The following is a 23,671-nucleotide window of genomic DNA, read 5'->3' on the forward strand; positions in this document are numbered from 1 at the left end:
CTGCTGCTGACAGCTTCACAAACAACCCCCGCTGCTGCTGCTGCTGCTGTCGTCTGCTGGATGGACTCGGCCTGCAGCTGCACTCTGAACACACATGGATGTCTAATGTCTCTCAGATTTACTGCTGCTCTGACTCTCATGTTTAGTCGTGATGATTGTAATGGATCTTTAGACCAAACCCCCTGTTCGTGAATATATATGTACAGTATATATAAATATATAAAGTGTGTTTTCAACCTCTGTTTTGTACATGCTGGGTTTTCAACATTGGTGGAAAGTAAATTTACTCAAGTACTGTATTTAAGTACAACTTTGAGGTACTTTACTTTGCATATTCTGCTACTTTATACTTCATCTCACTACATTTCAGAGGCCAAAAGTATTAGCACCTAAATATAGTTAAAGTACCAAAGTAAAAGTACCTACCATGAAGACAAGCATTTTTCAGATATATATATATATATATATATATATATATATATATATATATAACATATTACTCAAGCCTACTGGATTAAAGGCATTCATTAATGTGTCACATTTATTCATATTACTTTATGTTGATTTTAACCTATTATCATATCCTATAGCAGAATGTATAAATTGATTCATATTGTATATTCATAATCTGAATCTACAGCAAGTAAATGTAGTGGAGTTGAAGTATAAAGTAGTATACAATTTAAATAGTTAGGAAAAGTAGGCATAAAGTACCTAAAACTTGTAAAAATGTAGTACCTAAAAAGTACCTAAAACTTAATTAGCTTATCGTAAATGTACTTAGTTACATTCAACATTTGATATTGATTAATTAATACATCTTTTTAACTTAAAAAACGTTTTAATGTTAAAATAAACCGCTAATAAACTACGGTTTAAAAAAATAAAATCAGAAAACAAACATCCGGACGCGGTTCTGTATGCGCAACATGCGCAGCTTTGTTGCTCGTGAACTTACCCCGCCCCCCTCGCAAGGAACCCTGGGAACGACAAGATGGCGGGACGTTCAAAAACACTGCCGAGTGGCCGAATTTACAACAAAATAAACAGTAAATAACAGAGTACGACTCGGCGCTGAGCGGTCGGCCGGACGCTCCGGTAACGGCCGGTGACCATGAACCGGAGCCGCGGGACGGCGGAGCCTCCGGTCGGGGTGACGGGCTCCCCGCTGCCGCGACACCCGGCCTCGGCGAGACCCAACCGGCTGAGGAGAAGCTTCAGGCAGACTCAGACAGCGGCGGATGTCGGCTCTCCAAAGAGCCAGCAGCCGGGTCAGCACGTGCTTTTATGTTGTTTTCGTGTCTGGAGTCGTTGCTTTCCTCTGTTGTCACCTTCGGTGGTTGACGTTACGAGTTTCGACAACGTCCCGCCAAACTACATGGAAATATTTCGCAATTTTAGTTTTTTTTTTGCACATTCAAGAGATTACTGGCGTCACATAACATGAGTGAATACATTGTTTATAAAGCAGAGTTTTCACTCTTTAATTCGGCATATAACAGATTCACCACATTGCAATTACGACTGACATTAACACAAACACATGTATGTTCCGATGTCGTTTTTAACCAAAACAAGGCTCGCATGCCATTGGACAGCCGTGCAACATAAAGTAGAATTCAGCTGTAATAGAAATGCAGTTTCGTGGAATAGTCCTGTGCGGTTTATTTACCTCAAGATCATAACAATCCACGAACGTGTGCACGTTTTCCTTTTTTTTTTTAAATATCCACACGTTTTAGCTGTAAAACATAACATATTAAACTTAACAAGCAGTTACAGTTTGTATCCAGTCATTTTCTGCACATTTATGTAAAACTTGCATAATGATTATCCATCAGTGTCCTACTAAAGACACCCAGGCCTTGACCTCTGACCTCTCTGGTTGCAGGACAAATTCAAAGTCAATTAGACTGAGCAGCAAATGTTGTTGTTTGTTAATCTGCATTTCTTCTCCTGCAGAGTTTAAGACCCCGACCAGGATCCCGAGGTCCAGAGCCGGTGGCGGTTTCACTGCAGAGTCTCCGAACAACGACTCTGACTTCCAGCAGGACATCATCTGGGACGCCACCTCTCCTTCGCCCAACCGACTCGGTAAACCTCGTGATGTGGATGTTTAAAGGGTTGCTCTAAAGAGTTTTAATGAAGTGATGCTCGTTCTGTATGCTTTTGCTTGGTTTCTTACTGTTAATACCTCTCTTTTATATAGAAAATGATAGAAGAAATGTGGTTGGAAACATCAAATGTTTGACTTTTCTGCTTCCCTAAAGGAAGTAATCAATAATCATTAATTGTTTCTGTATATATGTTGAAATAATAATACATTTAATTTGTATAGCGCTTTAAGAGGTACTCAAAGACACTTTACATGGTAAAAACAGAACCAATAAAAGCTAGAATAATAAATACTTTAATTTTATATAGCGCTTTTCTAAAGACTCATAGACACTTTAATCTAACAACTTTGGTTAATAATTACTGTCGGAGGTTCATATTTTGCACCGGGTGACTCTGTTTTTCTTTGCAGGTAAAAAAGGCAAGAAACAGAAGCCTCCTGGAGTTGTGGACATCTCAGACATTGTTAACAGGATCGCTCCAAAGGTCAGTTAGCCAGCTGGTGGGATTAAATCTGCCCCCAACCCCCCATGACTATGCTCCAACATAATAAACTGCATTTATTCATAGCGTGTCGTGTTGTTTCTTGAAGCACGGCAGACCGACGGTTGCAGAGCCGACTTTACAGCAGTGGATCGGAGACAGCGCCGCCATCCCCTGCACGCCCGACGTTCACGTTCCCAAACCCAAGAAGAAATCCCCGCGGTAGGTTCAGAAGAACCTAGTACCTAGTAACTGGTCTTCATCTTCATCATCTTCTCATTAGAAGTCTACAGGCCATATACGGGGTCAATAAGAGTTGGAGGTTGTGAGATGACGCTCATAAATAAACTTCACACTGGGACTTCAGTGTGTTTACATGCACATTAGTATCCTGGGCATGATCAGGTTCTGGAGTTCTGACTCATATTAACTGTGTGTGTGTGTGTGTGTGTGTGTGTGTGTGTGTGTGTGTGTGTGTGTGTGTGTGTGTGTGTGAGCAGACGGATGAGAGGTTTTCTCTTCAGCACAGAGGTGTCTCGTTTCAACAAAGAGTAAAATCGTAAAGTAAAAACGTTTTTTAAGGCTTAAAAACTAAACTAAAACATGTTCACATAAAGAAAAGAGAGAAAAATTAACAAAAAGAGAAACGTAAAGAGAAAGAAAAGTAAATAAAATTAAGAAAATTATACAAATAAGTTGTATCTGTTAAATAGTTAAACTGCCTCTTTTTTTATTATCTTCTGTTACATTTTAATTTACGTGTTTGCCTCAAAGCAAAATGAGGTAAACCCATTTTCAGACCTTTTTAAAGGTGCTTACATCACAACTTGTACGTGATGGAGGGATTGACTCCACACGGCTCTCAAAATGACGTCGGCCAGCAGCGAACAGCGCAAACAACGGCAACAGCGCTGACGGAGACGTAGCGATGTTTCCCTACGTCGTCGCAGTCACCTAACGCTTTTATTTTTCCGCAGGCCGAACGGAGTGGACGACCTGCTGAAGCTCGCCAAACAGTTCGACTTCAACATGTTTCGTCGGGACGAAGAAGAAGTGGACGACCCGCACCGGCAAAGCCCGGAGCTCCTGTCGGAGGACGTGTTGGATTTGGAGGACGCCGATCAAAACGACAGTTCGCTCACAGTGAGTTGCCGACCGGCCTTGAAGGCGGCGAACAAGACGGACGAGCACATGGAGGACGATTTTGACTTTCTGTTCGACGGACCGACTCAGCGTTTGAGCGGAAGTCTCAGTCAGGTTTCGTCCGCTCAGCCGTCGCACGTCAAACCTGCTTCCAGAGAGGCTGCTGGGAAACCGCCTGCTTCCTCGCAGGGCCCCAAGTCGGGCGTCTCCACGGCAGCGAACGCAAAAGTCACTTCGGCAAAAGACGAGTTTGAGGACGACTGGGAGAACGATGACCTGCTGAACGACTCTTTCGCGTTGGCGATGACGCAGAATCCCCAGAGCTTCACCGCTCCGCAGCACAGTTCCACCCAGAAACCGCTCAGTCAAGTACGACACCCACGGGAAAGTCCTGCAGGCGGAGTCGTCCAATCTGCGGTAGAGAAGGACAACGTGAGACAAAGAGCGACTTTCAAACTGGAGCCGAATCCGAATGTTTCTTTCCAAAGAATCCAGACAAACTCGAAGGTGGATTTCAGCTCAACAGACGCTCAGCAGAACCGGTTTTCTTCTGTTGGCTCTCAGCGAACATCGAACGCGGTGGAGTCGGATCCACAGAAACCAGCGTTCCCTCAGAGGGCTTCCCACACGGCCGCGTCGAACACATCGGCTACAAAAGCGGCTGAACGCTTTCCGACAGAACCCGCGTCGGTTTCGTCCCGCGGCGAAACGCTCGCGACCCCCGACCTCCTGGACGAGGACCTGTCCTTGTTCTTCTCGCCCGACCCGGTCTGGGACGACCCGGCCGACGACGACCTGCTGTGTGAGATGTGCGAAGACGTGGAGAACCAGCTGCAGAGCGCAGAGAACGTGTCCGCCAGGCGGGCTCCTCCCGGGGCCCACGTGTCACAACCGCCGCCGTCCAACAGGAACCCACAGCCGGCCAACCGGCAGCCTTTTGACCCCAAAAAACAGACGGCAACAAGTCTTGCCGGCGCTCCGGGGCGACCAGCCGGCGGGTCGTTGGCCGGAAGTTCCGTCTCCAACGTCGCTGCAGGTGTTCGGGCGACGGAGTCTTTCAGATCCTCGCAAACAAAAACCCCTTTGGGATCCAGGGGATCAACGTGGACGCAGGGGAGCAGCCGGGTCCCGTCGGCGCCGCGGGGAAACACCGGCAAAGACAAGTTCACCTTCAAGAAGCCAAACTACCCGGTTCTTACAGTGAGCAGCAGCGGTAAGAGCAGAGAGGTTTCCTCCTCCAGACGTAATCTGTAGCGCCGATAACAACAGATACGGTTCTACCATCCAGTCGGGAAGAACCACGTCATGACAACTCATTGTCGATGTTGTGGTCTGGAGCAATTGACACTAATAATAATAATTATATTATATTACATAGGTAAGATCTTTGGACAATTCTAAGAACTGGATGACAAGTTTTCAGATTTTTGCCAGTCGCCGCCATTTTTTTCTCCATAAACTCCTGTTAATGTTCATGGAAAGTTTCCACCTTCAATATATTCCCAGAATTTTACAAAACTAGTTACAATTATCTCTATAATATTCAGTATTAATACAGCAGCAAACAACTATTTGCTATGCTCTCTCTCTTACTTTCTCTCTCTCTGTTTCTCTCTCTCTGAATCTCTCTCGCGCTCTGCTCTGTCAGCATTGTTGGCACTTTCAGACGCCATGTTGAGTGTGAGGCAATAGGTAGATGGTTCCGTAATGAGCACCTTTTTAAGGGAAAACTGTAACTTTCGCGTCATCAAATATCACATAATTTTGTTTTTATTTGTTCAAGTTCTTTTATTTCTTCATAGTTTTGGTTTACAAATATATTTTTGGATGTTTTAATTGTCCTTAATGTCAAATGTTCATCATCCAGTCGTTTTTTGTTGATAAAGTTGACTTTGTCTCGTGTTTTTCTGCAGTTGCGGGTAAATGTTCAGCAGCAGAGATCGAGCAGAAGAAGAAGCAGGCGATGGAGAGAAGACGACAGCGACTGCAGGACGCCCAAAACCTCCGAGCTCAAACCTGACGGAGACGGACTGTCTCACCTCACCTCACCTCACCTCACCTCACCTCACCTCACCTCACCTGCCTGAAGAGGGAACCAGACTGTCGTCGGAGCTCCACCTGTTCAGCTGTAAGATGTTAGCAGTTAGCTGTTAGCTCTGTTTGTTAGCAGAATACATTTCTGTACAAATCGATCAACTGTACACGAATTTGATGCTTATGTCGTATTTTTAATCTCTCAGATTTATTTTTACATGTTTTTTGTTGTTTTTGTTTTCATAATCAAACCCCGCTTTTGCGTCTTTACAGGAATAGTTCATACGAATTGGGAAATACACTTATTTGCTTCTTTTCTTTCCAGAAAGTGGAAAACGCTGACCAGCATCGCAGTCACAGTGCGCTTAGCCTAGCTTAGCGTAAAGACTGGAGGCGGAGGGAAACAGCTAGCATGGCTCTGTCTAAAATAAAAAATAAATACATTTAGTAACACCTCAAAAACTCGAGGCGAGGCTAACGGTTTCCCCCTGCTTCCAGTCTTTAAGCTAAGCTAAGCTAAGCTAAGCTAACCACGCGCTGACTCTAGATCTGGACTTGCTCAGCACGGACGCGAGATTGGTATCGAACTCACGGAAAGAAAGCAATTAAATGTGTTGAACTGTTTGTACCTTTAAGGCCAGATTATATTACAACAGGTGTGAAGCACATTTCTAACGCACTACACATCTTTTTCTGATAATCATCGACAAACTTATTCGTCATTTAAAATTGACCATCTTTGGCTCTTAATTTGTGTCATTTACATTACAATATATTGCCTTTAATGAATCTGTCTGTAGATAAAAAAAAAGCTAGGCTAACCTCATGTAAGACATTCTTATAGTAAAATGTATATCTCGTTTTTGTTATCATGAACATGACTGTCAACAATGTTTTTTTTTGTCTATATTTTCTATGAAGCACTTTAACAGATTGAAAAGTGTTTTAACAATAAAAGTTTTATTGTACATTTCATCGTTGGTTGTGGTCCTTTTTTTTAAATTATTATTTCAGTTGGATGTGTTGTGTGATCCACAGAGACACAGTGAAGAGATCAGCTGTGTTCAGGTCAGACCTGCTGTCTTTTATTATTATTATTATTAATATTAATATAAAAACATACATGAATGTGTTGATGTGACGGGTTTTAAACACAAGCTTTGATTTAAAAACGTTTTAAATGGTTCAGTGACTGATTTGAGATTGTTTGATGAGGTTCTGCTCAAATACAAATATTCACGTCATATGTACGTTTAAAAAGAGGAGTCAAAGTACTTTAAGTGTAGTAGAAGTATACAAGAACATACAATAAGATAGAAAAACTGAAGTAACTTACAAGTACAGACAAAACAGTACTTGAGTAAATTAGCTACATTCCACCACTGACTTAAATACATAATATAAAATAGAAGACATTCGTGAACCACACGGATAATAATAATAAATTGTATTTGTATAGCACTTTAACGGGTATAAGGCACTTTACATGGTAAAAACAGAAACAATAGACCCAAGAGATTACATAACAAAACAATAACATAATGAACTTAGTTAGAATATGTATCTTTGAATAAAAGTAAAATAAAAGTTTGACCGTGTAAAAAGAAAAAGCCTACGGACCAGATTACAGATGGTATCGCTGGGGCTCACCTGTGTCCCGGTCAGGTGGTCCAATCAGGGGGTCCGGTCAGGGGGTCCGGTCAGGTGGTCCGGTGGTCCGGTTCGGCCCGTCGGCTCTGTTCATTACCAGTCTGGCAGCTGTCTGATGGAGCAGATATTCCGTCCCGGCAGGTAAACCGAGCCTCGCTATCAGCAGACAGGTGTGTAACTGTAGGCCGCAGAATCACAGGCGCACAGATGTAATCTGCCTCGGGTTTAATCACGCTGCCTTTGTCCCAGACGAGCACTGCAGGATTCACTTCACTCTATTCGTACTGGAGATTTCTCTGAAGTTTTTTTTTTTACAAAAAGAAAGCAGCTCTGACAGACTGAAAGGTTTAAATTCATGTTAATAAATCAGATTCCAGACAAAGTGCAAAAAAAATCAGCTTGTTTAGAGAACCTCTGTAATTAATATAAATGCTTTTAATAACATGCATCGTCACACACATGTGGAAAACTATAGTTAACCTATTTTTTATCTGATTGATGCACAGAGTTGGAGGAAGAACGCGGATCCTTTGCTTCAGTAAAAGTACAAGAACTTAAAATACTTGGTCACAAGACATTGAACTTAAAGTAAAGTATTATGAGGAAAATGTACTTTAAAGTATAACAATGTCACTGTGACTGTTGTATTATGTATTATTAAGTTAGATTATTAGTCGTGCATTAATGTAAAAGCAGGGTTTTACTGTTGTAGTTGGTTAAAGTGAAGCTACTTTTTAATTATTATATATTATTATTTCAATATGGATTTATCTGTTGATTATTTTCTACATTAATCGATTGTTTGGTTTTGAAATACCGTCACAATTACCCAGAGTCCAAAGTGATGAGGAACTCTCCTGCCCCCTAGTGTCCAAACGAGATATAACGTATAGCTTTGATAGAATCACTGTGTAACCAGAAGACCAAAACAACCACATTAGGAAGAAATGGGGCCAAAGGTTGGCTACTTTATTAGCCACACACACACACACACACACACACACACACACGTCATTTGATGTCTCCGACAACATGGACGAAAGTGTTTATGGCAGATCCTTTTACCGGCTGCAGTGGGCACTTACCTGCAGGTGGAATTGAGTTACCCTGAACTCTGGATGACCGCCTCTCCCTCCTTTTCCCCTCCACCTCTGCTCCATTCATTATTCCCGGGCCAATCACAGTGACAGGTGAGAGGACAGGTTGGTGTCCCTCCAGCTTTTACAGACGACATCCACACCTGTGAAGAGCGCGGGTTCACTTTAAAGACGCGTTGTGACGTCCTCGATGCGATGACGTCACCAGACAAACAAACAGACACTAAACAAATCAGCACAGGGATATTTAAAGAGAACCAGAAGGAGCGTTGAAATGCTTCTGCCTTTACATCTGCAGGGATAAAGCCTGTTAAACAACAGGCATAGGTACAAAATCCACGGCCCGCCACTGAGTTGTATGAATCAGTTTAGGTGAACAAAACCTACCGCTATGGTATACACACGAATAATAAAACAAAGACCTCCAAATTAGTAATTCATCAATTTCCTGTATTTTTTACTTTCTACTCAGTGATTCACAGCTGATTTTATTCAAACTAAATTAAGTAAAATGTAATGAATGAATAAACATTTCTTGAATTCAGCTCAATGTAATTAAAAACTGTATAATCAACACTAATCATAGTTTTTACCGTGTATAACACATCAATGGCAGACGCCTGCTGTCATAATGTGCCGGAGATATCAAATATACGGGAATTAAATTGACCCATTCATTAGAAAACAATAGTAACAGAAAAATAATAAAGACCATGGTACGCTTTTTCCAATTCATAACTGCCTGCCGTGTTGTCGAAGAGCTTTGTAGGAAAGCAGGAAAACAAACGGTAAAGATACGTCGATTAGAAACGTATTTGTAATAATACATAAACGTAAACAGGGAGAAAATATTAGAATAAAAATAAATTTGGATTTAAATTGATTGAATGGATTTAGAATTAAGGAAATAAGATAAAGGATTTAATGCTTGAATAAGTCACTTTCAAAACAATCTGTCATATAGTTAGGAAGCCTTGCCTTCTGAACCAATGTTATTGAGTGATTATGGTAATAATACACAGACAGAAAAGCCATTGAAAGATTTTTATGGAAAAACATGGAAAAAAAATCGAATACAGACAATATAGAAATACAATGAAATAAAAAGCACAAAGTAAAAAAGTATAAATGTTGAAAGAATATAATTTATGCAATCTCTCTTTTAGCCACATCGTCTGTCTGCAGATTTAAACTGCAGACAGACGATGTGGCTATCTGAGTGAATCCTTCCTCCTTGTTAACTAAAACCAAAACATTTTAACACCAAAAGATTAAAGAGTACTAATGTCGGGGCTTATCAATACTCTGGTAGTTTATCACCAGGTTTCTGAACGCATCCGTACCTTCAGATCATGTAAAAGGCAAATGTCTCTCTCCAGAGCCAGTGTCCCTTCTGGGCTGCCGTAGAAACATGGCGGTGCAAGATGGCGGAATGTGGAAGACAATGTAGATATACTGTAAAAGTCGGGTTATAAGCCGCTACTACCTTCGGTGGTTGTCCCCGCAGTAACCAGCTAGCGCTGCTGCTGCCGCTGCCCGAGTCTGGCGTCGAGCTGGGGCTGGTCGTGGAGCTAGCGGGTAGCTAGCGGGGAGCTAGCAGCAGCGCTAGCTGGCTACAGCGAGGAGCTAGCGGGGACAACCACCGAAGGTAGTAGCGGCTTATAACCTGACTTTTACGGTAAATGGCTTTTTCTAAGCTAACAAAAACATTACGATTCTCAGTTTGAGGTGATTATACACTGATTAAAACAGAGTTATGAATATTATATTCCATTGCTGCTAATTATTCCCCCTAAATGTCACACATTGTTCCTTTAACATAATAGTATTTGAGGAAAGACATCCTCCCTGTTAATATCTGTAGAGATCAACAGAGTTACACCCACAGTCCACAAGTAAGTAAGATCTTAATTTAAAACTAAAACAATTATAAATCGGTACAGATGCAACCTTTGTCCAGTAATTTACATTCTGAAGGCAATTTCAACTTCTCTCTGCATCGCTAAGCGTAACAGACAGAGCTCTCAGGTCTCTTTAAGAAGCCTTACAGTAGAAAACAAAGCCACAGTGACACACACATAAAGATACTTTTTATGCTCATGTTTTAACCTGGAAGCTGTTTGAGTGATATAAAAGACAAATCATATTCAGATGAAAAAGAGTTTACATGAGATATTATCACTAAATATGTACATTCATTACCATATATGACCTTAAGTATTTTTATTTCAAGATTGATGTAATTGTTTGATTTGTTTTTATGTCTCTAATTCATTGGCATCCAAATATTGACCGCTGTGTCAGTATTGTAGTATTACAACGTTGTCTGGTGTATAAATACACCGGACGTATGAAGACTACTTTAATATGAATATGTATTGTTGGAAATGCATTATTGTTCAGGGAATTTCTGATCGTAATGTTGAGGATTGGGTTATGTAAAATACGAGTTATTTTCTTTTCTTTTCAAAATTCTTTTCATTTTCTCTTTATTGATTATAGCTAAATTGTTTTGAGTGAAATTATCTTTTATCACGATGCATTATGCTAATTATTTTTGAGTGAAATTGTCTTCTATCATGCTTAATACGCTGTAGTACATTCCTATTTTTTGTGACATTTTTATGACATTTATATATGGTCATAGTAGATGATATCTAGTTGTAGATGGAAAACAGGTCTAAATATGGTCCTGCTGCTTATCAGCTGACGTGGAGTAGCTTTTGCAGTTGTAACCACAAACACGCTATTGAGCGTGTGACCATGGTCAAAGCAGACTGTAATCACACGCACCTGCTACTCCCACTATGTCTCGACAAAGATCTTCCCATGCATTTGCCTATCAATACAATAACTGCGCACACCTTTAGTTCCTTTTGGGCTCTGTCCCTGAGAAGGAACCACTCTGTTTGAAAAATCAAACAGAGATTTTCCTATACTTATAATTACTGGTAACTGCTTCTAAGCGCTGAGGGGATTTTCTCCAAGACAAAAAAGAAACGGTTGATGAATTACAATGTGACTTTTGTAGCTTTTTAAACATATGATACTGGTGAATTGACTCTCAGCTACTGAGGGGAATTTCTCCAAGTAAAGAAAAAGACTCAGTTATGGTACTTTGTGTATAATAACTCTTGTTGAAATAAAATGTATACTCTCAAATAAGAGTGTAGAACTCTACTCAATGGGGACTCCCGTTTAATGGAATAAGATAACTTCCAGGTTTTTCGAGACGAAGAAGGTAACACCGGGCCGAGGCCATTGACCAGGGAACACAATCCAGCAGGATCCTGCCTCGTTTCCAGATCCAGACAAATGTAAGTAATCGTTTGGGTTGCACTGTGTGTACGACAGTTCATCTTCCTTTTCTAATAGAGAAAACAGCTCAGTGGCAACATTTCTGGCTCAATAGTATAGATAGGCCACGGGGAAACTGAACGAATAGGGTTTTTAACATCCGTCATTGTCTCTATAAATTGTAATCGAAAGCAAATTGAGCGGGAAACCTCAGGGTTCTAAAACGGGCCCTCCTTACACGTCTGGGGTAAGGAGTAGGCGCTCCCCCTAAGTTCTGACCAGGTCAGGGCCGGTCCCGTTACAGTAAAAAAGATCAGGCAGTTGAATTCACAGGAGTGATGATCAGAGGGGTGACGTTTTTACCACCACGATTAAGACAAGGACAGAAGAATGTGAAGAGTTTCTCCTTGAAGGAGCAGCCAGTAAAAGAGTAGATAAGAGCTGCAGCTTCTACGTCATAGAAGGAGACCAGACCCTCCTCATAGTCCACAAACACCCCCACCTTCTGAGGCCGAGACTTCAGGGAGAGAACAACTGACGGTGCATCAAGAGCGCTGTACTCGTTTCCATTTCTCAAACATATAGTCCAGTAACCATCTTCAGGACTCAGTGTGAAGTTTCCCTTCCTGTTGACAGACTCTCTGGCCACTCCTAAAGTCCATTTAGTCTTTCTTTTAACTTGAACCTCAAAGTAAAATCTGCCTGAAAAGAAACTCTGCTTTCCCAGGACAAACATATAGTAAGAAAATCTCTCTGGGTTGTTTGGGAGATTCTTCCACACATCACCAAGACGTACTTGTTTCCCGTCATCAGACAAGATGAGGTCAGGATGAGCTGTATCAGGATCAAGAGTCACATCCACTGCAAACTTCTGGACCGTCTTCAGCTCAGCTTCAGCAAACAGCTTCTTTATCTTTTTACTAAGTGTCTCCTCCAGTTGAGACACAGCTCTCCTCACAGTCCCCTCATATGATGCTGGAGGAACACTGACCTTTGTCCAGTCCTTGGTGGGTGGTGGGAGGTGGATGTTTAGGGACTGGAAGCTCTGGAGAAGGTGGAGGTGGTCTTCAGAGAGGAAAAGCTTCTCCACCTCAGTGCTCCTCTTCATCAGCTCAGAGATTTCCTGTTCCAGCTCTTTGATGGAGTCTTCAGCCTGTTTCTTTGTTGTTCTCTGCTTCTCTTCTATCGTATTGATGAGCTCGTTCAGTTTTCTCTCAACAGACTCCTTCAGATCAGTGAAGACCTGAATACCTTCTGCTTTCTCTCTGTCTGCATCTTCCTCACTGAGCTCCACTATGTGTTTGACCTCCTGAATCTTCAGTCGTCTCTTCTGAATCATCTCCTGAATTTCAGCCTCTGTGTTCTCCAGCTCGACCTTCTTTCCTTCGCATTCTTCTTTCAGAGGAACAACATTGTGCATCTTGTGGTCTAACACAGTGCAGAGCATGCAGACACATGTCTGGTCGGTCTGACAGAACAGCTCCAGAGGTTTATCGTGCTTCGTACACATCCTGCCTTCCAGGTTCTCCACAGGGTCGATCACCTGATGTCTCTTCAGGCGTGAAGCTGTCAGATGAGGCTCCAGGTGAGTCTCACAGTAGGAGGCCAGACACACCAGGCAGGACTTCAGGGCCTTCAGTTTGGTTCCAGTGCAGACGTCACAGGGAACTTCTCCTGGTTTGGACTCTTGTTGCTCTGAGCTGCTGCTGCTGGCTTTCTGTTGAGCCGACTGTCTGAACTGAGAAACCATCTGAGAGATGAAGGTGTTGACCTTCATATCCGGTCTTGTGGTGAAAACCTCATTACACAAGGGACACTGGCACCTGTCACTGACATCCCAGTGTTCAGTGATGCAGTTTTTGCAGAAGTTGTGTCCACATGGTGTGCTGACTGGATCAGTGAACACATCCAGACAGACGTAGCACAGAAACTGATCTTCAGACAGCAGATTGCTGGCAGCAGCCATATCTATACACTGGGAACAAAAGTCAAAGTGTGACTAAAAACGATTTAAATGCATAATTAATCATTAGTGTTTTAGTTTAATTTGACTTTCCTTCTAATAAATCTTCACTTAAGGCCATCTGACCATGTGTCATAATGAAATAAAAAGAGTGTAACTTCCTGTTTGATATAGCTGTGAGTTTTGTTTTAAGTTATTGAAACACAGTAAATATCATCAGGTGTCACTCACCAGTATTTGGGTCAGCTGTGGAGAAAATCCAGACAAGCAAAGTGTAATATTTCTTTCAACAGAAAAACAGAGACTTGTCTCGACTGTTGATCTGACAAACATTAAGTTTCACTTCAGGAAAATGACGTAGAAGCCCCGCCTCTTCAACAGCTCTGTTTGGGAGGTCGTGTTTCCTCCTCCAGGTTCAGACTGTTTGTGTCACTTCACAGTCCAATGCAGCTCTGCAACAATCTTACTGGCAGTCACAGCTCAGCTCACTGTAAAGCTCTAACCTCCTCATGTTATACTTACTTCTTACCAATATGTGTTGTGAATCAAAGGAGGAAGTTGAATAGTGTGCAGTCTGTTCAAGCCTTTAACAAACGCTCCTCTCTGATGAGTCTGTGCTGACATCTACTGGTCACAGGAGGGAAGCACAACACAACTTTGGGGATTGTATGGACAAGACTGCAGTTATAAAATAAAAACTTCAACAAACAGTTTCTTCTTCTGCACATGATTTTACTGCAGTGATACTTTACAGCAGAGTCATTTCATTCATTACAAAACGAGTTTTCATTCACTTTACAGCATCTGTTTTTGAACCAATGTTATTTCAGATCATGTAAAAGGCGAATGTCTCTCTCCAGAGCCAATGTCCCTTCTGGGCTCCTGTAGAAACATGGCGGAGCAAGATGGCGGAATGTAGAAGACGAGCCGCTCCAGAAGTAGATATAAATAGCTTTTTCTAAGCTAACAAAAACACTATGAGTCTTAGTTTGAGCTGATTATACACTGATTAAAACATAGTTATGAATGTTAGATTACATTGCTGCTAATTAATCCCCCTAAATGTCACACTGTTTCTTTAACATAATATAATTAGAGGAAAGTCATCCTCCCTGTTAACAGCTGTAGAGATCAACAGAGTTACACCCACAGTCCACAAGTAAGATCTTAATTTAAAACAAATATAAATCAGTACAATTACAACCTTTGTCCAGTAATTTACATTCTGAAGGCAATTTCAACTTCTCTCTGCATCGCTGAGCGTAACAGACAGAGCTCTCAGGTCTCTTTAAGAAGCCTCACAGTAGAAAACAATCCACCTTTATAAGAGTGACACATACTTAAAGATACTTTTTATGTTCATGTTTTAATCCTGAAGCTGTTTGAGTGACACAAATGATTACTGACAAATCATATTCAGATGAAAAAGAGTTTACATGAGATATTATCACTAAATATGTACATTCGATACCATAAATGACCTTAAGTATTTTTATTTCAAAATGTATGTCATTGTTTGATTTGTTTTTATGTCTCTAATTCATTGCTGTCCAAATATTGACTGCTGTGTCAGTATTGTAGTATTGAAACTTTGTCTAGTGTATAAGTACACTGGATGTAAAAAGACTACTTTAATGTGAATACGTATTGCTGGTAATGCATTATTGTTCAGGGAATTTCTGATCATGAAAAAGATGAGCCAGTTTAATTCACAGGAGTGATGATCAGAGGGGTGGAGAATCTAACACTGTGATGACGATGAGGACAGAAGAATGGGAAGAGTTTCTCCTTGAAGGAGCAGCCAGTAAAGGAGTAGATAAGAGCTGCAGCTTCTACGTCATAGAAGGAGACCAGACCCTCCTCATAGTCCACAAACACCCCCACCTTCTGAGGCTGAGACTTCAGGGAGAGAACAACTGGAGGGTCATCATAAGCTTTGTACTCATTTCCATTTCTCAACCATATAGTCCAGTAACCATTCTGAGGTCTCAGTCTGACTGATCCCCTCCTGTTGATTGACTTTCTGGCCACTCCTAAATCCCAGTCAGGCTTTACTTTAACCTGAATCTCAAAGTAAAATCTGCCTGAAGAGAAACTCTGCTTTCCCAGGACAAATATATAGTAGGTAAATCTCTCTGGGTTGTTTGGGAGATTCTTCCTCACATCACCAGTACGTACTTGTTTCCCGTCATCAGACAGGACGAGTTGAGGATGAGCTGTATCAGGATCAAGAGTCACATCCACTGCAAACTTCTGGACCCTCTTCAGCTCCGCTTCAGCAACCAGCGTCTTCATCTTTTCACTGAGAGTCTCCTCCAGCTGAGACACAGCTCTCCTCACAGTCCCCTCATATGATGCTGGAGGAACACTGACCTTTGTCCAGTCCTTGGTGGGTGGTGGGAGGTGGATGTTTAGGGACTGGAAGCTCTGGAGAAGGTGGAGGTGGTCTTCAGAGAGAGAGAGCTTCTCCACCTCAGTGCTCCTCTTCATCAGCTCAGAGATTTCCTGTTCCAGCTCTTTGATGGAGTCTTCAGCCTGTTTCTTTGTTGTTCTCTGCTTCTCTTCTATCGTATTGATGAGCTCGTTCAGTTTTCTCTCAACAGACTCCTTCAGATCAGTGAAGACCTGAACACCTTCTGTTTTCTCTCTGTCTGCATCTTCCTCACTGAGCTCCACTATGTGTTTGACCTCCTGAATCTTCAGTCGTCTCTTCTGGATCATCTCCTGAATTTCAGCCTCTGTCTTCTCCAGCTCGACCTTCTTTCCTTCATATTCTTCTTTCAGAGGAACAACATTGTGCATCTTGTGGTCTAACACAGTGCAGAGCATGCAGACACATGTCTGGTCGGTCTTACAGAACAGCTCCAGAAGTTTATCGTGCTTCGTACACATCCTGCCTTCCAGGTTCTCCACAGGGTCCATCAGCTGATGTCTCTTCAGGCGTGAAGCTGTCAGATGAGGCTCCAGGTGAGTCTCACAGTAGGAGACCAGACACACCAGGCAGGACTTCAGGGCCTTCAGTTTGGTTCCAGTGCAGACGTCACAGGGAACTTCTCCTGGTTTGGACTCTTGTTGCTCTGAGCTGCTGCTGCTGGCTTTCTGTTGAGCCGACTGTCTGAACTGAGAAACCATCTCGGAGATGAAAGTGTTGATCCTCAAATCTGGTCTTGTGGTAAAAGCCTCATTACACAAAGGACACTGGCACCTGTCACTGATATTCCAGTGTTCAGTGATGCAGTTTTTGCAGAAGTTGTGTCCACATGGTGTGCTGACTGGATCAGTGAACACATCCAGACAGATGGAGCACAGAAACTGATCTTCAGATGGCAGATAGTTTGCAGCAGCCATATCTACACACATTGGGGAAGAAAAGAAGAATATTTTATTCAAAATAGTTTCATGTTTATGTGTGAATACTGTTCTTTAAGTATAAAAAAACTAAAAACAGCACAATATGTCCACTTCCTGTTGTGTAGACCACTTTTTATTGAAGAACAGCACTGACAACAAAGCTCTGCTCACGTGATGACAAACATAGAGAATGTAATTAAGCTGCTTCACAACAAAAGCCTCCCGCTGGTTCACCGGTGCAAAACCTTTATTGTGAAACAGCCAGAGGAAATACAGGAAGTGATCAATGAACAGTAACAATAGCAGGAAAGTCGGAGTGAGACTAAACTTAAAACCACAGAGATTCAGTTACAAGTTACTAAAGTCCTCCTGAGACACTTTAAAGCTGTTAAAGTGAGTTTCTGTGTAGTGGACTTTGGACAGACAGCCATAGTTATATTGTTAATAATTCATCAGGTATGAAGTGATCAGAGAGGAACTTCCTGCCTGAGTAAAGGTAAAGTTTAGTGTTAATCCTGGTGATTAAAGGTGTAAATATGATCAGATGTACTCACCAGTGTTTGGAAGAGACTCTGTTGTGTTGTTGAGGAAAACCTGATGAAGTCACTTTGAATTGTCTTTGAGAGAAAAGCAGAGACTTGTCTCGACTGCAGTGTTTCTGCCACTCTGACTCTTAACTCTCGTTTCTGGAGTGTGACGTAGGAGCTCTCCTCTCCAGTGTTGCTCCGCCTTTTATTGAAGCATCATCTGTTGGTGATTTTTTTTTTTTCATGTTTAGACACGATTTGAATGACATGCAAGGGTGTTACCTGGTGGCTTAACATGAGGTGAACATACTGTACCTCACTTATTTTTGAATATATATGTTTTAAGGGGAAGCAGGTACCTTGTGAGAAGTGGCAGAGAAATAACAATATTTTTGTTTCAGTTCTACGGTCCAGGACAAGTCCATGAAATATAGTATGCTCATTGTTGGACTATTTAATGGACCCCCAACACTTAATTTGCCCTCGCTCAACATGAGCGGTCGTCCTGAACGTGTGCACCACAAACAGTGTTTTCAGTAGCGGGCTGTGCATTTTCGACCTAGGCCTTCAGTGCCGTCTGATATTGTTTTCATAAATACGCGCATGAAGGGATGTTGCGTCATAAACGGACAATGCATGTAGTTCACATCAACAAGAACCAGTCACATTTAGTTATGTATCTGAGGGTTTATCTTGCACCTATACTTCACTTGATTAATAAAACAACAACATGATGCTGCGTAGTTTGCACAAGACGGAAACCACTTTTATTCTCGTTCCACACTTCACTGCAACATTTCCTCTATCCTATCGTTTTTCCCTTCACAATAAAAGCCCCAGAAACTTACATCAGAACACTGCTTCCTATTACTCAATATAATAGCTTAGAGTTATAACAAAACATGACAAAACAATCCAACAAAACCGTGGCACTAAAACACCACACCAGCAGCGCGCTGATCGCCCGGTGCCGGCGGGGCTCACCGGTCCCGCGAGCAGGACCTCAACCTGTCGCCGTATCTTTTTAAGTAGGCTGATTCTTGACAAACCGACCACAGATTTGATGCTTAGACAACTAACTTCTCGTCTGAAAACATCCTAAAATAAAATGTTGTGACTCAACAATAGTAGTATTCAGAGAACGTCAACTTTTAGTTGTGTTTTCCAATCTGCCTTTGTTCCCCGTTTGCTGGAGCGAAATGCATTCTGGGATATTGGCTGTCGGTGTCTGTAGACTGGGTTCATCCCTCCCTTCCTGGATGTGTATGTGATATTCAGCCAAGGATTGTAATCAATTAGATGTAGAGATACGATAGTGACTGGGTCCGCCCACTTACTGTCAAAAAGAAAACATACTCGAGAGAGAGCAGGTAGCAGACACGCGAGCGAGCAGGTTAAAGTTTCACGAGAGGGACTTTTACTCGCGCTCTCTAATTTTAACATTGATTTGCCCCCATAAACGCTCCTCTCTGATGTGTGCTGTGCTGACATCTACTGGTCACAGGAGGGAAGCACACCACAACTTTGGGGACTTTATGGACAAGACTGCAGTTATAAAATAAAAACTTCAACAAACAGTTTCTTCTTCTGAACATGATTTTACAGCAGAGTCATTTCATTCATTACAAAACGAGTTTGCATTCACTTTTCAGCATCTGTTTTTGAACCAATGTTATTTCATAATTATGGTATTAATACACAGACAGAACAACCATCAAAAGATGTTTATGTAAAACATTAAATAAATATAATAATATATAAATATCAAATAAAGGACAAAATAGAAATTCAATGAAATATAGGTAAAAAGTAAAAAAAGTCTAAATGTTGAAAGAATATAATTTATGCAATCTCTCTTAAAGCCACATCGTCTGTCTGCAGATTTCAAATGAGTGAATCCTTCCTCCTTGTTTACTAACCCCAAAACATTTTAACACCAAAACATTAAAGAGTACTAATGTCGGGGCTTATCAATACTCCGGTAGTTTATCACCAGGTTTCTGAACGCATCCATACCTTCAGATCATGTAAAAGGCGAATGTCTCTCTCCAGAGCCAATGTCCCTTCTGGGCTGCTGTAGAAACATGACGGTGCAAGATGGCGGAATGTGGAAGACGAGCCGCTCCGGAAGTAGATATAAATAGCCTTTTCTAAGCTAACAAAAGCATTATGAGTTTTAGTTTGAGGTGATTGTACACTGATTAAAACAGAGTTATGATTATTATAATCCATTGCTGCTAATTAATCCCCCTATATGTCACACACTGTTCCTTTAATTTAACATAATATAATTTGAGGAAAGACATCCTCCCTGTTAACATCTGTAGAGATCAACAGAGTTACACCCACAGTCCACAAGTAAGATCTTAATTTAAAACAAAAATATATATAAATCAGTACAATTACAACCTTTGTCCAGTAATTTACATTCTGAAGGCAATTTCAACTTCTCTTTGCATCGCTGAGCGTAACAGACAGAGCTCTCAAGTCTCTTTGAGAAGCCTTACAGTAGAAAACAATCCACCTTTATAAGAGTGACACATACTTAAAGATACTTTTTATGTTCATGTTTTAACCCTGAAGCTGTTTGAGTGACACAAATGATTACTGACAAATCATATTAGGATGAAAAAGAGTTTACATGAGATATTATCACTAAATATGTAGATTCATTACCAAATATAACATTAAGTATCTTTATTTCAAAATTGGTGTAATTGTTTGATTTGTTTTTATGTCTCTAATTCATTGCCGTCCAAATATTGACTGCTGTGTCAGTATTGTAGTATTAAAACTTCTGTCTAGTGTATACATAGACTGGACGTATAAAGACTACTTCAATGTGAATATGTATTGTTGGTAATGCATTATTGTTCAGGGAATTTCTGATCATACAAAAAGAATCAGCCAGTTTGATTTACAGGAGAAATGATTAAAGGTGCAGAGTTTTTACCACCACGATTAAGACCAGGACTGAAGAATGGGAAGAGTTTCTCCTTGAAGGAGCAGCCAGTAAAGGAGTAGATAAGAGCTGCAGCTTCTACGTCATAGAAGGAGACCAGACCCTCCTCACAGTCCACAAACACCCTCACCTTCTGAGGCCCAGACTTCAGGGAGAGAACAACTGAAGGGTCATCAAGAGCTTTGTACTCATTTCCATTTATCAATCCTATAGTCCAGTAACCATCTTCAGGACTCACTGTGATGTTTTCTTTTCTGTTGATCGACTCTCTGGCCACTCCTAAAGTCCATTTTATCTTTCCATTAACTTGAACCTCAAAGTAAAATCTGCCTGAAGAGAAACTCTGCTTTCCCAGGACAAACGTAAAATAAGAAAATCTCTCTGGGTTGTCTGGGAGATTCTTCTTCAAATCACCATGGTTCACTTGTTTCCCGTCATCAGACAGGATGAGTTGAGGATGAGCTGTATCAGGATCAAGAGTCACATCCACTGCAAACTTCTGGACCCTCTTCATCTCATCTTCAAACAGCTTCTTCATCTTTTCACTGAGAGTCTCCTCCAGCTGAGACACAGCTCTCCTCACAGTCCCCTCATATGATGCTGGAGGAACACTGACCTTTGTCCAGTCCTTGGTGGGTGGTGGGAGGTGGATGTTTAGGGACTGGAAGCTCTGGAGAAGGTGGAGGTGGTCTTCAGAGAGGGAGAGCTTCTCCACCTCAGTGCTCTTCTTCATCAGCTCAGAGATTTCCTGTTCCAGCTCTTTGATGGAGTCTTCAGCCTGTTTCTTTGTTGTTCTCTGCTTCTCTTCTATCGTATTGATGAGCTCGTTCAGTTTTCTCTCAACAGACTCCTTCAGATCAGTGAAGACCTGAATACCTTCTGCTTTCTCTCTGTCTGCATCTTCCTCACTGAGCTCCACTATGTGTTTGACCTCCTGAATCTTCAGTCGTCTTTTCTGGATCATCTCCTGAATTTCAGCCTCTGTCTTCTCCAGCTCGACCTTCTTTCCTTCACATTCTTCTTTCAGAGGAACAACATCGTGCATCTTGTGGTCTAACACAGTGCAGAGCATGCAGACACATGTCTGGTCGGTCTTACAGAACAGCTCCAGAGGTTTATCGTGCTTCGTACACATCCTGCCTTCCAGGTTCTCCACAGGGTCCATCAGCTGATGTCTCTTCAGGCGTGAAGCTGTCAGATGAGGCTCCAGGTGAGTCTCACAGTAGGAGGCCAGACACACCAGGCAGGACTTCAGGGCCTTCAGTTTGGTTCCAGTGCAGACGTCACAGGGAACTTCTCCTGGTTTGGACTCTTGTTGCTCTGAGCTGCTGCTGCTGGCTTTCTGTTGAGCTGACTGTCTGAACTGAGAAACCATCTCAGACAACAAAGTGTTGACGTGCAGTTTAGGCCTTGAGATGAAAGCCTCATTACACAAGGGACACTGGCAACTGTCACTGATATTCCAGTGTTTAGTGATGCACTTTTTGCTGAAGTTGTGTCCACATGGTGTGCTGACTGGATCAGTAAACACATCCAGACAGATGGAGCACAGAAACTGATCTTCAGATGACAGCAGATTGCTGGCAGCAGCCATATCTACACACTGAGAACAAAAGTCAAAGTGCGACTAAATGCTTCGTCATTTTAAATTTGTATGAAATGATTTCAAAGTATGATTACTGCAATATAAAAACCAACAACATTGTTTTGAATTATACATAAATGTTCATTTAAGTGAGGCTTCCATTTGACCAGTGTCAGAAGTGTAACTTCCTGTTTGCTTAGAGCTGCAAAATTTGTGTTAACGCTAGTTATTGAAACACAGTAAATACGATCAGCTGTCACTCACCAGTATTTGAGTCAGTTGTTGAGAAAGAACTGAAAAAGTCAGTTCAATATTTCTTGAGACAGAAACAGTCTTTTCTCGACTGCAGCTCCGCTGTCGCTCTCAAACATTAAGTTTCATTTACGGGGAAGCGCTCCTCTTGCCGGTGCTGTTCAACCGGTTATTGCGGCTTGTTTATGAGGTTTTATTTCCTCCTTCGGGTATGAACATGATTTTAGTGATACAAAATCCCTCGTCGCAAAGCGACGCCTATTGGATGCCTGGTGTAGCGTCCGGAAGAACTCAGTCAAACAACTTCTCTCGTTCTCTGAATTTATTTTCCTTGATCACAAGTAAGGTAACAAATGCTGCGGTCGCGATAGCAAGGAGTCGTCCAGTCAACACGCAGGTTGACCGTCCAAAAACACCCCGAACAGCCGGAAAGTCGGCTCTTTAATACACGGTTTTCCGTCATGAACATCTAACATTTCTATTGGCTCTAACATGTCTAAGAGGAGGAGAATCGTGTTCTCATCTTTTCTCACAAGACTGGAATGTGCAACGACCAGTCTGCTTCTCTAATGTCAATATACTGATAACCAGGTGTGAGTGTTGAAGTGCGCAGGCGTGTGACTGACTTCCCTTGAGAACTGGACATTTCATAGACACAACCAACTCCAGCTGCATAGCTGTGTTGTACTGATCTCGCTAACCTGAACTTTAATAGACATGAAGAGTAATGGAGAATATCTGCAGAAAATAAGGATTTATATTATCAACCAGTACGTTTGTGTTTGACGTATTACAACATTTCTGTATGACCAGTACAGTTAAGATTTGACTACGGAGGGAGATCCGAGTGTCTGCTTAGTTGATTGCAGTCGTTTAATGTACTAGATGGAGTTCATCACCCACTTTGGGCTGCATTCCCAAACAACCCGACTCAGAAGAACGAACCCGGCGCGACGGCGGCTGTTATTGCCGCCCCTTTTCTTTTCCTCCGCAGAGTTTAGAAATTAAAATATGCTTAAATTCAGCGGGAAAGCAAGAAAACAAAAACACAAGATTATCGACGTATTTGTAATACGTCAAACTCAAACGTAATGAAGGTGCAAATACGTTTCCAGTCAATGTAATTGAGAATGCGTATTAGTTCTAGGGGAACGTCATTTTTAGGAGACAGGGTTGTTGTGGCAGCAGGACGGTGTGTGTGTGGGATTGAGA

At 41.8% G+C, this 23,671-nt stretch overlaps 2 protein-coding genes across 2 annotated transcripts; both read right to left on the reverse strand.

The window, feature by feature from the left end:
* Nucleotides 1–12,132: 12,132 nt before the first annotated feature.
* On the reverse strand, nt 12,133–22,216 carry LOC306738099 (uncharacterized protein; the record flags this gene model as incomplete). Its single annotated transcript, XM_079219928.1, has 2 exons — nt 12,133–13,787; nt 20,569–22,216. 2 exons carry the CDS (start codon nt 22,214–22,216, stop codon nt 12,133–12,135), a joined length of 3,303 nt encoding a protein of 1,100 aa, XP_079076054.1.
* LOC306737868 (E3 ubiquitin-protein ligase TRIM21-like) lies at nt 14,586–17,795 on the reverse strand. The gene is made up of 2 exons (XM_079219671.1): nt 17,688–17,795; nt 14,586–17,132 (listed from the first exon to the last, which is right to left on the reverse strand). The coding sequence occupies exon 2, from the start codon at nt 17,128–17,130 to the stop codon at nt 15,487–15,489; it is 1,644 nt and encodes a 547-aa protein (XP_079075797.1). The 5' UTR covers nt 17,131–17,132; nt 17,688–17,795; the 3' UTR covers nt 14,586–15,486.
* Nucleotides 22,217–23,671: the final 1,455 nt, after the last annotated feature.

The sequence above is a fragment of the Taurulus bubalis genome (genome assembly GCF_910589615.1).
Source record: "Taurulus bubalis genome assembly, chromosome: 6".
Taxonomy (NCBI): domain Eukaryota; kingdom Metazoa; phylum Chordata; class Actinopteri; order Perciformes; family Cottidae; genus Taurulus; species Taurulus bubalis.